This window comes from Rhinichthys klamathensis, unplaced genomic scaffold, assembly GCF_029890125.1.
Source record: "Rhinichthys klamathensis goyatoka isolate OS25496 unplaced genomic scaffold, OSU_Roscu_1.1 h1tg000206l_1, whole genome shotgun sequence".
NCBI classification, from domain to species: domain Eukaryota; kingdom Metazoa; phylum Chordata; class Actinopteri; order Cypriniformes; family Leuciscidae; genus Rhinichthys; species Rhinichthys klamathensis.
The window spans coordinates 2,777,596-2,795,857 of NW_026606731.1; the positions used below are offsets into that span (position 1 = coordinate 2,777,596).

At 39.0% G+C, this 18,262-nt stretch overlaps 3 protein-coding genes and 1 long non-coding RNA gene across 4 annotated transcripts in view; 2 read left to right on the top strand and 2 right to left on the bottom strand.

Moving 5' to 3' along the window:
* Positions 1-101: 101 nt before the first annotated feature.
* Positions 102-4,065, bottom strand: gemin4 (gem (nuclear organelle) associated protein 4). Its single transcript, XM_056263438.1, has 2 exons — positions 3,851-4,065; positions 102-3,368 (listed from the first exon to the last, which is right to left on the bottom strand). The coding sequence occupies exons 1-2, from the start codon at positions 3,858-3,860 to the stop codon at positions 208-210; spliced, it is 3,171 nt and encodes a 1,056-aa protein (XP_056119413.1). The 5' UTR covers positions 3,861-4,065; the 3' UTR covers positions 102-207.
* Positions 4,066-4,464: 399 nt separating this feature from the next.
* On the top strand, positions 4,465-8,856 carry dhrs13b.2 (dehydrogenase/reductase (SDR family) member 13b.2). The gene is made up of 8 exons (XM_056263444.1): positions 4,465-4,556; positions 4,920-5,102; positions 5,191-5,463; positions 5,730-6,059; positions 6,481-6,810; positions 6,974-7,063; positions 8,039-8,058; positions 8,339-8,856. The coding sequence occupies exons 1-8, from the start codon at positions 4,484-4,486 to the stop codon at positions 8,345-8,347; spliced, it is 1,308 nt and encodes a 435-aa protein (XP_056119419.1). The 5' UTR covers positions 4,465-4,483; the 3' UTR covers positions 8,348-8,856.
* A 6,826-nt stretch (positions 8,857-15,682) lies between these two features.
* Positions 15,683-16,573, top strand: LOC130096786 (uncharacterized). The gene is made up of 3 exons (XR_008808224.1): positions 15,683-16,122; positions 16,205-16,319; positions 16,516-16,573. It is a non-coding gene; the product is annotated as an uncharacterized LOC130096786 (long non-coding RNA).
* exo5 (exonuclease 5) overlaps positions 16,257-18,262 on the bottom strand; it is a 274,495-nt gene continuing 272,489 nt past the window's right edge. The window contains exon 8 of the mRNA XM_056263451.1: positions 16,257-16,268. The gene's annotated coding sequence lies outside the window, so the exon portion shown is untranslated. The remainder of the gene's footprint in view (positions 16,269-18,262) is intronic.

Here is an 18,262-nt window from a genome sequence, read left to right on the forward strand (position 1 = left end):
ATAGTTCATTAGGTATTAATGCTTTAGCTCATGTGAGCAAACAACCTTATTGCAAAATCATAGCAAATATATAATTGAAAAGAAGTGTTGAACACAACAAATGCTATGCACAATTATTTATTTAACTTTCTTTTGTGACAAACCAACAAGAACAAAAATTTAACTTGTGGTATAGCAGTCATATTGCATTGAGTTCCTGATGTGATCTCATAACTGAGCTATCTTCTGGTGTAGAACAGCCTTCATATCTGCACACTGCAAATTGTCTGCGATTGTAGTGAAGAAGTGACGCGTATCGCGTCCCTGCAGGGCAGTGCAGCTGTCGGGATATGCTGAGAGCACAGCCTCATAGTGGGTCAGAATCTCCAGTGCACACAGGAACAGCACCTCTGGCTGGCCAGGTATCATCACCTGCACATGGAGCACATGACAGTAAAGCTGAGTCATCACAAACAGAACTTCCTGACTGCAAGCTCCGGAGGATTTGGGGGATGCAGCGGTGGACTGCAGGGGAATCTTCTCTGTGACTGAGCTGATAATGCCCCTCATTGCATTGGCGTAAAGCCGTCCTGTATGCACCCAGCCTTGAGGTGGCAGCCAATCAGAACAGCTGGAACTGCAAAGCAACTGGAAGACACGCAGAAGAAACACCGATAGGCGCATCTCTCTGGCAAACGAACGTAGGTCAAGTAACGGAAGGAAATCAACGTATTCTAAAGAGTATGGCACATAAAGTTTGCTTGACTGTAAAAGTTCTTGTAACACTTTCAGAAGTCTTTCCCATTCTCCAGATGTGCACCACGGGAGCAACTGACACGCAGCTACTAACAGGCCCTTACTGAACATGTTAAGGTCATCTGGTTTCAGCAGGTTTAGGGAGAGAGATTCCAGCATTGTCTCATGAACACAGTCTGAAAGAGCGCAGCATTCTAAAAATGCTACAAGTCCAGTACCTTGTCCATACTGAGGCAAGTCCAGACCGGACCACTCCTGCTCAGGAAGATCACAAACTGACAACAGAGAACTTGGAACTTCATACTTGAAATGTTTTCCCCACACATCCTTCAGGTAAAACCGCATGGTCCAGTCCAGTTCCTCCACTTTGCTGTAGAGCCAAGAAAGAGCTCTGGACCAAACATCAGGTGCTTGGGCCACTTCCTTCCCAACAATTATCCCCAGTGTGTGCAGTACAGACAATAGCAGGTCTTTGGACTCCATGGAGATTGGTGTCTCACCTTCTACCGGCTGGTCCCAGCACCTATTGCACTCATTCAAGAGCTGAGCTAGACAATATAAAAGCGGGAATGGAGAGCAGCTCATTATCCAATGTGTTGAATCACTCAAGGTCTCCTGGCTTAGTGTGCACTGAAGAAGTCGGAGACAAAACTCTAATTTGCTTGAGCTGGGAGATACTGGGAGAAGGTACGGCTGGACAAACACATGCAAGGCTTTTTCCGGAGGAAGGAAACTCCGCATTTCTCCCATGCATCCAGTTATGTTGCACTTCATCATCTCAGTCAAGAATTGTAGAAACTGGTTCTCTTCTTGAAGTGAGGACAGCTTGCTCCACACTGTGTCCTGCAGGCATCTACACAGCAGGTTGTAGTTGTGAACTCCTGGTGAAGACACAAGACCTGAGAGCTGCAGGAGAATCTCGGCTATCAGAGTGTGAGCTCCCAGGTTGACAACAGCCATGTGGCAGCATCGCCGCAAAGTGGCTTCGGGGTTCTGGAAAGCCACTCGGGCGACTGCAGAGACTGCTGCATCAAGGTTGCTATTTGCACCACTCTGAATGATGCTGTTGAAGGCCATATTGAGCTCCTCAGAGAAGCCTATAGTTACCGAACTGGGAAGAAATCCATGAAGACCTTTTCTGGAGATGAGGAGCAATTCTGAAAGTATTGCATTTTTGTCAGGTAAGGACAAGTGGGAAAATAGGTCTACAATGATATCCTTGAGCTTTCTGCAGGGCTGAACATCAGCGTCACTTTGACATTTAGCTGTAAGGGTGGAGATCAACGTCATCAAAAGATCTTTGGTTTGAAACACACATGCATTTCTCTCTAGGCACTGAATCCACTCCGCCTCACTGACATTTTGACTTAGTTTGGAGGCAAACAGTCCAGGAAGGCCTTCAAACCCCTCAAGATGATGGTCCAAGATGGTCATAGAAATATTTGCTACTTCTGCTGCAGAACATTCAGGAACAGTGAATGATAAAGATTCCAGTAAGCCTGTCAAAGTTACTCTCAAATTATTCAAAGTCTGCCCATTTCCAACCAGATCTTTAGCAAGTGGCTGCTCCAAAGACGTCAGAACTCTGCCCAGGCTATCTTTCAGACGGATCGCCGTGACACTTGGGTCATTGCTGGGCATCTTCAGAAGCCCCATAACCTCCCAGGAGCATATACTCTCAAGTGTGACCTGCATGGCCTGGATGAATGTCATTCCACACGGCTTGGTCTCAGCAGGAGTGAGAGCGGCAGCGAGGTCTCTGCGAGCCTCACGTATGACCTCAATCAAATCAAAACCATCATTCACTTCATCTCTCTTTTTAAAGCTCACTATGCGAGAGATGTCCTGGAGTTGAACTTCAATGGAGAGATCAGCAGCATTGCTTAAAAGGTAGTTGGTGTACAGAGCGTCCATGCAATTTGACAGGGCAAAATTACACAACTCAGAGGAAGTCAAATGCTCTTTTATTTTCCTCAGTCCCTCAAATAGTATGTACACCATACATGTAGATGTGGATTCTGGGTCAGGTTTGAATCTTTTTGATGCCAGTGGTGATGGCTCAGTCGTGGACGTCATTGAGCGTGAACACTGAGCCGTAAAGAGACGGTCTAAGGCATCAAGACATCCTCTCTTGCCCTTCAGTAGTTTCCACCACACCTCCAACAGTAGCTTCACATCTGCCTCTGTGCTGCTGCTTGTCACATGATCAACCAACAGCTTGAGCTCTTTGCACCGTTCAGCTGGTTGAAAGCACAACAGCAGCTCCACATAAATGGTAGGAAAGCTCATCGACTTTACCAGCTCAAACAGCACAATGTGATTAATGTCTGGAAGGCTGTTCTGTACGGCAAACAATGGGTCTTCCTTCCATCTGATATCGATGTCCTCTTTGTTATTCACCTCTAGGATCTTGCTCCACACAATACAGAGAATCTTCTTTTTCCAATGGAGTCTGTCTTTAGAGTCTCTGAGCGAATGTTCGCATATCTCTTTGACAGCTTTAACAATCGGAGATCCAATCCGATCCCAGTCCTCTTTCCTCAGAGACGACAGTGGCTCAGGTTGGCATATTTGATTGGCCAATAAGAATCCTCCCTGTAGCACAGCTGTCTTCTCACAGCTCAGCCATGACTCTGAAAAAGAGGAGGTGTATCAGGTAATGCTTCTATCAGGCATGATAAATGATCTGAATTGTCTAATATTGTATGTTTACTTTCATCCCATTTATTTTATAATTAGAATGAGTTTTGTCTCTTGCACTAAGTGGATGTCATACAATGCGCTGCTACAATGCATGAATAGGATGCTTTCAGAATTCTTCTGTCATTTTGTTTGTGTGAATATAGATCAGATGGGACACTTTCTAATTAGTCCACGACCAAAATATGATACAAATTGCTACATCATGTCATCCTGTACTAGTGTAGATCAGATGAACGTCATGCTAATTTATAAGAATAGAAGAATGTAAACTTAATAACCGCAGATAACGTCGAGCATGAATTAAATGATGGCATTAAGTAACCGTATAATCTCAACATAAAACTAAATGCGGGAAAGAAAAAGGGAACGCGCATTATTCTAATAACTTTTAAGTTAATAGATTATTTATTACCTTGCTCCATAACTGCAAGGCTTTCAAAGAAACGTCGCCAAATTAAGTAACAGTTAACTCATATCCATTGAATCCCCACGCTGAGAAAATTATCACGGCAGTTTTCAAATGTTTATCTCTGGAAATCTGAGATAACATTAGTTTTGAATCATCTGCTCAACACGTTTGATTTCTTAGTAGTTTTCAAATGAACAGTGTGCTTCCGCGTCAACGTAAACGGATGGAGAGAGAAAGAGGGGAGCGCCAGCTCTTGTTCTGCTTGCTGCGTTTCTCTAGCGCTTTCACGCGGACAATGAGGTAACAACAGTTTGATTCGAATCTTTTGAATTAGTTCACCAAAAAGATTCGTTCACTTACTTATTCAGTGACACTCTCTCTGCATGTTGTTATCATTCATCATGAGTGACCGACACACATTTTTATTATGCTTACTGAAATGTGTCATTTTTACACAATTTGTCAAAGTTCATTCAGTTTGCTACAAATATCATTATCAACTAAAATATAAGTCAGTGCGTGGAAGTGAACGAACGAATTGTGACTGAACGAAACACAACCAGTCGAATCAGTTTGAAACGAAACGAAAGAGAAAGTATACGTGTTTGCAATGCATGGCGGTTTTAGGAAACACGGATGGTTGTCCTGAGGACGAGGATTGACATTATGTTTTGGACTTTTGGTCTTACTCTAGCTCTTTTATGCTTAGGTAGGCCTAATTATAAATGTATGTACAAATAAATAAGGATTATATTGCTGTAGAGTCACCGACATATTTTCCTTTGCTTCCTTTGCTCGTATAATGTTATATTATGTCAAAAGTTGTATTATAAATATAAAATGATCGAATTTAACAGAAGTATTATGTACTATATCGATACTATTTTGAAGGAAATAACTATTAGAGGAGTTTAAAGTCACTTTTATTTAGCAGGGTTGTTTATATTGGGAACTGTGCTTTACTTGTTAGGGCCTATTATTATTTTCAGTTTTGTTTAGCCTCACATTTCATTTACAATTAAGTTTATCCTGTTATTATTCTCTGTATTTACTGATTTGTTTGTTTTGACAGGTGTAAATGGGACAAAGTCGGTTCATGATTTTCAATGGCTTCCTTGTCAGTTTGTGGACGAGGAAGTTCATATAAATGAAGAGGGCCACACAGAAACCAAGTATATCCACAGAGAGGCTGTGCTTCAGTTTGGTAATGTCGGTGACAGCCCTTTACATCCTACTATTACCTTCCTCGTCACAGGTAAGCGAAAGTCATTAGAAGTTGTAACCTTATGATTTCCTTTGCTCTTTAAATAATAAACTGTGTTCATTTGTTGTGTCTCATGAAGGCTCAAAAGTGGATATGAGGCGTTATTTGGAGGGAGATGAGGATACACTACACTGTGAGATTCGTAGATACAGCACTGGAGGGATTGTAATGCGCTGGCCTATTACAGGAGCGCAAAATCGTGACGTCTGGTTCACCTGTACGATACGCCATACACAAGGCTTGTTCGTCATCACCACCTTCCTCAGACACACACCTACGGCTTCTGCAGGTGGACAGGTGGACTATCTACAATGGATAACAGTTAATGATAGGGATCTCCTGACAACCTCAGGTACCAATCAAACAAGGAGGCAAGAGATCTAGAGGCAGTGCCTCCTAAAAGAATTAGATGAGAAAGTCAAAAATGTGTTAAGTGTAACTGAACATGAATTTACTTTACTTTTCTTTTCTTTTTTTTTAAATCATAAAAAACAGTGATGACTTTGCCTCCTCATTTCAAAACACCACTGCATGCCACTGCAATCAAGGGATTCTTCTTTTACTTTTTCCTCTTCCACATTTTAATGTTTCATCCTCTCTTCCATATGTGTTTTCCAGCTGCGATGGTTGTTTTGACCCGGACTCCCTCCGTGGAGGTGGGATTCTTGAAGGAGCCAAACCTGCACTGTCAGTTTGCAGTGGATCATAAACTGCCTAATGCAACAGTGGAGTGGAGACTGCAGCGACACGGGGAGCGCAGCAAACTCTTTAGCTATTCCAGCCGCACAGGGAAGAGTGAAGGTAGTGGAGTGGCTGTCAAGGCCATTGCCGCTGGAAATGCCTCCTTAAAACTTCTACCCACTAAAAAACGAAGTGAGGGCACATATATCTGCTCCGTGATGGTTCCTCCTCTCTATGGCAGCCATGATATTCCCCTTAGCCTAAGTGGTGAGATTAAATTTAAATTTAATTCACATTTATTTGTATAGAGCTTTTTACAATACATTTTGTCTCAAAGCAGCTTTACAGAAAAATGCATGTTTCAATTATCACAAGTGTTTCAAATATTTAAGCATTGGGATCACACAAGGTATTCCACCCAAAAATTCTGTCACCCTCATGTCGTTCCAAACCCTTTGTGGAACACAAAAGAAGATATTTTGACAAATGTTTCAGTGATTATTTTCTCCATACAGTGAAAGTCAATGGACTTTGTTAAAAAGTGCATGAACAAAAACAGTTAAAAATGTCTTCTTTTGAGTTCCACAGAAGAAAGTTATACAGGTTTGGAACGACATAAGGGGGAATAAAAAATTTTTAGGAGAACTATCACTTTAATGTTTATTTTTTTCCCTTTCAAACTCCGCAGAACAACCCCGTGTGTCTCTGAATGTGGGCTCCACCGTGTCTATTGCACTTGGTACGGACCAGAAGCTAATATGCAATGCAGATGGGTACTATCCTTTGGACGTAAACATTGAGTGGTACCGTGAACCGTTCAGGGGCAGCCCTACGCCTTTGTTCCTGAAGAATGTTCTATACTCAAGTCATCGACTTCATCAAGATGGCACATACTCGCTCTCAGCCTTCTTCCTTCTCCAGCCTAGCATGGAGGACTCTGGATATAAGTACACATGCAGAGTTTCCCATAAGTCCTTGCTCACTCCCATCCACAAGAGCTTTAACCTCATAGTTACAGGTGAATCAGATGCAACACAAACACAAAATTATTCACACAATTGGAAAGTACCTAAATATCCTTTAAATATTACAAATAACCACTAGGTGGCAGGCATAATGTACCATTATGGTTGATTTTCAGAACTCTTCAATTTACTTTCTTTCTTTTTTTTTTATCACAGAACCTGACTCTACAATGTGGTATATCAAAGTCATTGGATTCATAATTTTCATGGTAGTAATTCTTTGTTATGTGCTTCAGTATCTTACAAGTAAGTCATTTGTTGTTCATAAATCCCTTTGAATTATATTGTGCTTCCCACATTTGAAATGTTTGTTGCAAAATTTAACTGCAAACTGCAACTTATGTTCCTATTTGAACAATATGGTCACATTTGGAGCTAACAAAAAAATCTTATTTTATATCAATAACATATTATTGAAAATATTTATTTATTATACGCAGTGTTGGGTTACTCTAAATAGTAATGAATTACTAGCTACTAATTACATCTTCAACAAAGTAATTCGATTACTGTTTTAATTACTCTCACTAAAAAGTAATGCATGACTTATTACTAATTACTAGAACAATACAAGGGCCTGCTCTTTAAATTCGATCAAATAAATAATTTAAAACTGCATAAACTAATCTTGAACTAAGTATGTGAAGGGAGAAGGTTACATTAAAAACATACATTTTAATATTAGACGTTGAACTTTGATGTTAAATCCACTTTTATATATATATAGACTTGTTCTATAGTCTATACAGTATTTAATTCAATTATGTCACATTCAAACTTGAAATGACTTGAAAGTGTGAGGGGTTTTTAGTGAGCAATTGATATTTCTGCAGTAACCGTGATTAAATAACAGAACATTTTTGAGTAATCCCATACTTTACTTTTTCAAGGGAAAAGTAATTAAATTGCAGTAATTAATTACTTGGTAATGCATTACGCCCAACACTGATTATACGTAAAATGCAAAGAGAAACAATTTCCTAAATTATTTTTCTTTTTGGAAAACACAGTTTTGAACTCAGCATCCCACATCCCATCTCCCAAACCCAATTATTTGTCAGTGTGTCAATTATTTACAGTGTGGCTGATGAGCAAAGAATTAATCAAAGAAATCTGTCGATCAAAAGTTAAATGTTATCTTGAAAAAAAACATTTTCACCTTTTAGTTTTTTTATTTACTTTTTCCAAGTCTAATGTTCTTAATACTTTCTCTTGTTTTAGGACAAAATGCAGCAAAAAAGGTGAGGGATAGCTTTAAAGAATAGAAGAGTAACAACAATAGCATATTTTGTGCAAATTGACACAGACTCCAGCTGTATATGACTGAATATGAATGAAATGAATAGGTTCTCTGTACTGTTTATGTTTGTGTATGTGTGTGTGCTGTGTGTTTTACACGTCTTTGTGTACATGTATATGTAATTACTGGCATATGTGGAAATGTGACGTAATTGTGTGTGTATATTTGCCATATGTCCAGTCTCACACGCTGTATGTTTACCTTGTGTCTCTTAACTGCAGAGGTTTTGAGAGCTCATGCCTGAGGTTTTAAAGTACGCCGTCATGGAAACAGACAACACATCCCTCCCTCCCTCCGTCTGTCTCTCTGTCCCCTCATCCCCGCCATCTCCTGCTGCTGCATTTGCCAAGATCAGGTGCTCTTCATGGGAAAATGAGTGTGTTGTGAGATGTAATTCCAGATATCATGGTTTACGTCCTTGTTTACTATGGCACTGTGACTCTCCAAAATCTGAAGAAAAATTTACTCATTGCTTTCTGGGTTGTATCGTTTTTGCACGTCTGTAAATAATGTCAATTTGGCAAGGAATTCATGATTGCAAAGTGCACTGTTGATTTTGATCATTTGAGTTATAAAAAAAAAAAAAACATATAAGTGGGGGGAGAGGTTTTAAAAAAGAGCTCTTAAGTTGCAAAAAGATATTTAAATAAAATATGCCTCTGATGCTTCAAATAATGTACTTGAATTTTTAATATGTGTAAAAATGTTAGGATGTAAATAAAATCTGTGTTGAATTTTACATGTTCTGATTGCGTCAAACTGGAATATATACATCTTCAGAGAACTCTGTGTGATGTTTGCGATGCTTTTTTCTGCTTGCGGTGAAAGCCAACACCAGTGGCTCTCTGAGGCCTGTGGGATTTTGAAGTATTCTTGGCTAAATACTCATCTCTGGACCACACGAAGCCCCCCTGCGAGGCATCTCCCTGACTCCCAGTTATCTAAACTATAAACACTTCACTCCGGAATGGCAGCTGTTCCTAAATGGCACTTGGTACATTCCCCTTCTCACAGTACCCTCCTCATCTCTCTGTCACTCTCTCTCATCGCAGCTCTCTTCAAATGCACAATGGGGCCATTATAAGGAATCTTGTATGTGAATTCAGAATCTTTAGACTCATGTGCATGCGATGACGGAGACAAACTAGCTTTTGTTTTTATCCAAGGTTCATCCTGTGGTGATGCTCTTTGGGCTCATTGGGAACTAGCGTGCCTGGTGGGTCAGTAGCTAGAGGAAGGTCAGTGCTCAGCCAAGCTTTGCAGTTCTACAGAAACAGCTGCCCTGGGACCGTATGAGGCTTATGCCTTGAGAAATCAAGAGTCTCTATTACACCAACTGCATAAATGATGGGCTGCCTGCCCTTGACCCGTGATGCGTTATTAGCCCTGTCAGTTTCCATTCAACCTGTTGGCATTTTAAATAGCATTTCGGCAGTGACTTGTTTTTATTTCGGCTAATGGGTTGTGGAATTTAGATCATTTTTCTAGCACTAATTAATCAATCAAGCTGAGCTAAAGAACGATTGGAGTTGATTAACCCTCTCCGAACCTCCATGTGCTGCAATTGGTGACCATGTGGCCCTGGTTTCACCACGGAAGGGATTTAAAAACAAACAGGCCTGCATGGTCACTCTGGGAGTTGTAATCCAAAGAGAATCGAGGGAACGGCTTGTTTTGTTTCCAAAGCCCAGAAATACAGAGCCATGTGATTGCTTGTGGTGGTCAGTGCTCTGGGGAAATCAATAATGGCTGAATTGGTTTTTCATAGTTGGTGGATAAATATTTCTCTAATGGACTTTCAGGCACAATGACAGGATTTTCAATTAAGCTGCTCTTAAAGAGACAATTCACCCAAAAATGAAACTGTCAATATTATTAAACTATTACAACATTATTTTATTGTTATTTATATGCTATTACTCTATATCTATTGTTAAAAAAAGCTTTTATTTTTAAATTTTCAGTTTTCATTTTATTTTCAGATTTAGTCATTTTGTTATGTGTTTTTGTCATTATTTTGTATTTAATAATTGTTATTTTTTAAATATTTATTTTAGCTTTAATTTTTTTAATTACATTTTTCTTTTGTGTGTGTTATTTTGTCATTTTTAATACTTTAACTTAATTTTATTTCAGTTAGTTGCCAAGGCAATATTTCTATTGTATTTTAGCTGCTGTATTTCATCATACAGGTTTGGAATCAATTGAGGGTGAGTAAATGATGAGAAATGTCATTTTTTAGTGAACTATTTCTTTAAGGACATATTTTATTACCTCTATAGTCTGCTGTCTCAGACATCAGGGAGTATGATGCTTAATTTTGCCTCATTCCAGTCACCGGGAGTTTAAGTTGTGGTTAAGTGTTTGTATGCAGAGCAAATTTGTACTCCTGACTGTACCAGATGGTCTACTACTTTAGAGAGTATCTGCTCAGCATTTGTCTTAGCAGACCTAATTTGTGTCAAATTAACTTGCTAGACATTTGTCTCCCATAAAATTCCAGCTTTCCAGTAAACGTTTCAACAGACACTTCGCTTTTCCCCCTAATTCTTCACCTTATCATCAGGATTATTTGACTGTTTGTCTTATTTTCCTCTCCAAATGTCCCGCTCCCCCTTCCTGTCCTGTGTCTCTGACTGTGTGTGTTTATTTTTCCTGTGATGTCCTGGCCTGTGTGGCCTGTGTTTGAAGTCTGGTGGCGTGAAGATCCAAAAGAGAGACTTTCCCTTGGATTCTTTGGTTCTCTGGTGAGGGCACTGGCTTCATGCTCCGTCAGACCCCTCACATTTAATCGGTGAAATAGAATAGCATGGAAAGACTTCTGTGCTCGCAACACGCATCAATCTGTCTGAGGTGTCTGCCTTTTAAATTTGAACCTCTCTCGCTCATTTCTCCCGTTACTGTCTTTCCACCCTCCTTACATCTACGCTCGGGCTTCTCCCTTTAGACAGCACTGCCAAGACTATAGCTGACATTACGACTTGTATTATTTTTAGAGTGTGAGATAGTTGGTTGAGACACTGTGTCTTCTGACAGCACCCAATGACACCTATGAAGAACCGATATGTGTAGTAAAGATCAGGATAGAGATGTGCTAGACATCAGCGTCATGGTTATTTAATAGTTTTGGGATGTCCAGCTCTAAATAGAGGTTTAACTAAATCCATGCCTGGCCTTTAAGGTCCTTAACAGAGTGCTTCATCATTACAGATGTTGGGGTTAAGTGGGCCTGGCGAGCTGGTCTGGCAATAAAATACTTGGTTTAAATACTACCAAGATATAAACAAGTTTATGGCTGTGTAATTTAGCATGTTCACAGACGTAAATAATTTAACATCTGGAATATGATTTATACCATTTTGATATTTTGATAACTGTGAGACAAATCGAGTTATGAGATCATAGATTCACCAAAGAATCCTGATAAAAAAAATCCAAACAACTGTTTTCATCACTGAAGATAAAAATAAATGTTTCTTGATCAGCGAATTATGATTTCCGAAGGATCATGTGACACTGAAGACTGGAGTAATAATACTGAAAATTCAGCTTTGATCACAGGAATAAATTACATTTTATAATATATTCAAATAGAAAAAAAGTATTTTCACAATATTACTGTTTTTTTAATCAAATAAATGCAGCCATGGTGAGCATAAGAGACTTCTTTTAAAAATCTTACCAATCCCAAACTTTTGAACAGCAGTGTATATATTCCTAGATTATGTTTCATCGGATTATTTTGATAGATTTAAAAAAAAAATACAAAGAAATATTTAAAAATCACCTTAATGAACTGTACTGACCCCAAGGCATCCTTAAAAAATGAATTCAAAGGGACGGTGAATTTATATACAATATGACATTTACTATCATATGCATTTAATTATACAGTGAGTCTGTGGGAGACGGCTTTCTAATAATATCAGTCCAAGAACAACTTAGTCTGAAGATATGTTTAAATGGGTTGGGAGTTTGTCTAAAGGGGATCTACCACATCAGCACATGGAATCATGAGAATGACATGAATGAAAATGGCTATGGCATATAAAGGTCTCAGGGGGCTCAAAGCTTGATGATAATAGTTTACTGTCTCTCAGCAACCATTGCTTTGATGTAGTGTTTATCGGTTAAGTAGGTAAGCATGCAACATATACCTAAACTCATATCGCCTGAGGCCGTTGTTGTTGTTTTTTCTGTAAAGCGCAGCACGGACAGAGAACAGAAGGGGTAATTGTTCCACGCCGTCTGTGGAACAAGCCTGTGGATCCATGTTAAATGAATGCCAACTAAGAAAACAAAACCTGATGAAAGTGCTTAGCTGAAACAAAAACACACCTTTGAAAAATTTAAAGGGTTGAAGATAAGAGAAACAGCCATGTAGCCTACCGCTACGTCCACACACACACACACACACACACACACACACACACACACACACACACACACACACAGCCTCCCTGCTGCCTTATTAGAAAATTGGCCTGTGTATCACACATGTTTGTGTAGTGCACACTCGGTCATGATTTCATGGGGCAGACATACTATAATGCTTAGCAATCGTTCAAAGCTGTAGATATATGATTATGTTCTCCGAGACCTGCCAGTAAATATCGCCAGGCTTTTCCTTCAGTCATTTGGCTCTCCAGATGCAGAGGTGATTAAAGATGAAGCTGTCAGCTGAAAGTGAGCTTCAGAAAAAATTTGACGCCACAAACCGAGTGATGACTCTGACATCCGCACAGCTCGCCTCTATTTTGCAGCACTATACTGTAATTTAAAGGCGACCATCTTTATGTCATCTGTTATTTTATAGGAGTCTGCAGTAGGGAGGATTTTAGGATCCCAAAGACGTTCCCCTGCTGAACTGCTATAAATCTGTGACCGTCCATGAATGTAGCCGATTCAAAGAGTGGTTTGTTGGTAAAACACGTCATACTCTGCTCTTGATGTTTTTCCTGCTTGTAATCTGATTCCTATGATGTGGTGTGATTTGCGCAGAACTGACTGAGGAAAAGAGAAGAGAAGACCAGCTGAGGGGTCAAAGGTGGGGATCAGACACCCTCCCCTGCAGCGCTACACGAGAAGGGTCAGCAGGGCAGATTCCCAGCCATTAAAACGGGTAGGGATAGAAAAGCCTTGAAGGCCACTGCCCTCCCCTGACCCCTGTCTGCTCGTACGCCTTGTGGACCTAGTGCCGAGAAATGAAGTCATCCACACCTTTTTATCAGGTCTGCTGGGGGCCTGTCATTTTCTCTATCTCTTTACCTTGTCTGTCTTTCCTAACATTGTTTATCTTTCTCCCATTAGTCATTTAGTGTTTGTGTGCCCCTGTCAGCTCAATCAAGTGTGTTTGCAATATAGACAGTCATCAATAGCTCTGGCGCCTGTCGCAGGCCTCTGTGTTCGGTCTTTTCATTTAATATGGAGAAGTTTATTGCTCAGCTCTCAGAAATACTTCATTTCGATTGGTCAGTCGCAACATTCCATGATCAAATATTTTCGCATAATGACCTCTAAACTGTATTTGATCATTGTTCCTGGCAGACAGTCACCTACATTGTGCTAGTATCTCGTAGTCTCTTTCTTCTCACATAATAGAATTTTTATTAAAAAATAATAATATTTAAACTCAAATCAATGTTTTATGCCCATTATTCATTGAATAAGTTTCCTTTGAGGCAAAAAAGAGGCTTGTTGCAGCCACTTTAATGTCTACTGGACTATGGTGATGTTATATATATGCATGCATCTTCACAGTGTTTACATGCTTTAGACACTGTTTATCATGGTGCACTGGGGTTCATAACAAATCTTAAAACCCTCACTCGTCATTGTGTGTTGTATGCTCGGGTTGGATGGTCTGCTTTGTCCATCCGAAGACAAAAACACTGGCATGTTTTTATTTATGAATCTATCCTGGGTCTACTTCCTTCATATCTTTATACCTACATCTGTCAAAAGTATGTTTATAGCTATAGCCTACGGTCCCAGGAATTATTCTTACTGTCTGTTCCAGTGGTACGTACTGAATTGGGGAAAAAGGCATTTAAATTTGCTGCTCCCTCTGCCTGGAATAATTTGCAAAGTACATTGAAACTTAGGGAGCTGGTTTCATTGGACATTTTCAAAGTAGTTTTAAACGATTTAGAGAAAGAAACATCAGGCTGTAAATCTTTTAACTAGTTATGTATTGATATTGAAATTTGATTTGATTTGCTTGTGTGTGTGTGTGTATATGTGTATGTATTGATGGATGTTATCTGTTAAACTCACACGAGCTGTGTCTGTCAGTCTTGGCCAGGACGCTCTTGTAAAAGAGATTCTTAATCTCAGCGTGCTTCTTTTCCTGGGAAAATAAAGGTTATAATAAAAGTAATATACAGGCAGGGGCATTGATTTTTCTTAAAATTGTGATGTTAGTTGATGCAGCAACATATCTTTTCTTTCACTTTTTGATGGACATCCAAGTGAAATGGATTATTGAAAAAGAAAATAATGTAGGGCGGCACTTCTATCCATCTGTTGTCGATTGGATGAAGTCAAATTGTACAAAAGGAGTGGGGTTTATGGGGACGAAATGTTTGGAGAAGTTCGGCATACGTCACCAGAGTCTGTCACATATTTTAATAAAAAATCACAAGGTCAAAAAAAAAAAAAACATATACCTGGATTATTCATCACAATAAGATCAATAACTTTTACTGATTTCAATTTTTTGTACTGAGCCCTAGACATAAATATATGAAAATCCATCATTGATGACGTATTCAATTCAATTAAAATTTATTTGTATAGCGCTTTTCACAATACATATTGTTTCAAAGCAGCTTTACAGAAAGTGCATTTCAGAAATGTACATAGAAAAATACAGTTAGTTAATCATGTATTAATTTAGGGCATAACATATCGCCGGCATTGAGTCGTCTCTTCACAGGCGTCGAGTCGTCTTTCACAGGCGTTTAGTCGTCTCATCGCAGGTGTTGGGGACTCTGAAGTCTGAATTTACTTAAGCTGGACAATAACACTATTTTCTTCTAGAGCTGCTGTACACCCAAATCAAACTATGTTGCATGATTCTAATGTTATCACTGTAAAGCTGCTTTAAAAAGCACTATATAAATAAAGGTGACTTGACTTGATTTCAACATTTATTGTGAGATTTATTTTTTTCCCCAAATTGTGACTTTTTAATTATGAAATTTTACCTCAGCGATGTTCTGTTCTGTTCTAATTAGAGAAACATGTTTACATGTGTAAAGAAAAGTGTGACATTTCCAATTAATTTGTCAAATTATGCACACACACACAAAAAAAAAAAAAAAAATTAATTTGTATTAAGGGCACATAAAATGCTAGTAATGAAAATAGCTTATACAAAACAAAGAAGCCTGCCATTATTTTCCCAAAATTGTTTCCATTACTATAATTTACACTACATAATGAATGGTGATTTCAGATGTGATGGAAATGGCATTTGTTCATGACAACAAAATGGCAGAATTGTCCTGTGATACATGTATATCTATGACAAGTGTGTTTATTTAATTTATACAGGTCCACAGGTCCAAAAGTTCCATAGCTAGAGAAACACACAGAAGGATAAGTCTGGGGGCCAGAGGCAAGTCAAGTTATTACCTCTAAATCTCCCATTCCTCATCGTGTGTTTTGAATGTAGCAATGACTCACTTTATTGAGCCTCCCACTGCGTCCACCATGGTGTCAGAGGTAAAGCATGTCCAGCACAGTCGCCCCGCAGTCAATGGTGTGGAGACGTAGGGAATGGACTGAGAAATAATTGTCCAGGACAGAATGTCTCGGAGCGGTGTGTGGGAGAGCTCTGCTGATACTCATCCTACTGCTCATCATTCATTTTCATTCACACAGGGATTATTTCTGGAGGGAAAGGAAAGACATCATCTTTCAACACCACTTCTCTGTTCAAGTCTGCATTCGACTGATCCGGGATCAGAAACACCAACAGCTGAATTTATCTCTGACCAGTGTAAGAAGCCAACTTCTACCTACACACTTTCTTGTCTCTGTTCGGCTCTCTGTATTATGTCTAATCTCCTGTACCTCTGCAGTCCGCCAGACCCATCCACCAGGCTTATCATGAACAGTGACAGACGCCCAGCAGTCGCCACATCCCTCCAGCACAAGCCCTGACCTCTCCGACCTGTCATTCCAAACAGTAGACCGGTTCACCACCACACATGGTTTTTGTCATTATAATGAAAGTCAGTGGGGTCAAAACAAAAATGGACATTCTTCAAAATATGTTGTTTTGTGTTTCACAGAAGAAGGAAAGTCATACAGGTTTAGAATTACATTTTTGGGTGAACTGTCACTTTAAATTCTGCTTGCCCCTCACTGAAAATGATTTGTGTCCCAGCAGATTACCTTTTCCAGGCCCATCCTGCTTCTGCTGCTATCTGTCCATGGGTCTCTCCTCACGCTATTAAAGGTGATGAATGTTCTATATTAATAGCACCATACATGCAAGTCAAGTTAATCAAGTCGAGTAAACTCACAGAATAAGCACAATCTAATGCAGCCTGCTACATATTGTCATGTGAAGTCATCCAGGATGAAATAGACCTCATTAATTATTTTCGACTATACAGTATATACACTATTGTTTAAAAGTAACAAAAAGATTTTTTGTTTTATTTTAAATTAATACTTTTATTCAGCAAGAATGCATTAAATTAATCATAGGTGACAGTAAAGATATTTCATTCTGTGCTAAAGGAGAGGAAGAGTTGTCTACATTTGTTAAATCATCAAAATCAACATGTATGTTAGACCCTATACCGACTAAGTCTTCCAGAAGTCATAGATCCTCTTCTTAATATCATTAATTTATCTTTGTCATTAGGATATGTACTTATAAAACCTATAAGCTGGTGGTTATTAAACCTCTTATTAAAACAGACCAATCTCGAGTCTCCCTTTTCTGTCAAGAATAGAAAAGGAAGTATACTCACAACTATGTTCCTTTTTAGAAAGAAATAGTATCTGCAAGGATTTCCAGTCAGGATTTAGACCTTATCATAGTACTGAGACTGCTCTCATTAGAGTTACAAAGGATTTGCTCTTATCATCCGATCGTGATTGTATCTATCTATTAGTGTTACTGGATCTTAGTGCTGCATTTGATACTATCGACCACAACATTCTTTTAAATAGACTCGAAAAATATGTTGGCATTAGTCGAATTGCATTGGCATGGTTCAAATCATACTTATCTATCCATTATCAGTTTGTAGGAGTAAATGAAGAGATGTCATATCGATTCAGTTGGAGTTCAGTATGGAGTACCACAAGGCTCAGCATTAGGACCGTTGCTTTTCACCCTGTACATGCTACTCTTGGGAGATTTCAGGAAGCATTGCATTAGTTTCCACTGTTAAGCTGAATCTTTTCACGCCCTGACAAAACATACCAATTCACAAAATTAACCAAATGTATAGTTGATATGAAAAAAAATGGATGACTAGTAATTTCCTACAACTTAATTCCAAAAAAAAGAGGCTTTAATTATTGGACCAATAAACCGTAATAACCTAGAATACTGTTTCGATAGCTGCTATGTCAAGTCTTGTTCGTCAGTTAGGAACCTGGGTGTGCTCTTTGATACCAAACTTTCATTTAAAAGCCACATTTCTAAAAAAAATGTCTTCATCTTAAAAATATATCTAAATCACAACATATGTCCTCAGTGACAAATGCAGAAAAGTTAGTTCATAAGTTCAAGGCTAGATTATTGTAATGCTCTACTACTGGGTGGTTGCCCTGGATGCTTAATAAACTCCAGCTGGTCCAAAATGCAGCAGATAGAGTTTACTAGAACCAGGACGTATGACCATATGAGCTTGGTTCTGTCAGCACTGCATTATCTCCCTCTATTAAACATGGCATCCATTAAGAGGTGGACAGTAACAAAGTACATTTACTTGAGTACTGTTACACTTTTTGAGTATCTGTAGCCTACTTTACTTGAGTATTATTTTTTTCTGGAAACTTTTTATTTTAACTGCACTACATTTGAAAGACAAATATTGTACTTTTTACTCCACTAATAGATGTGTAGGCCTACTTCTTTTGTTGGGGTGGTAGGAGTGTTAAATAAATAAAAAGAA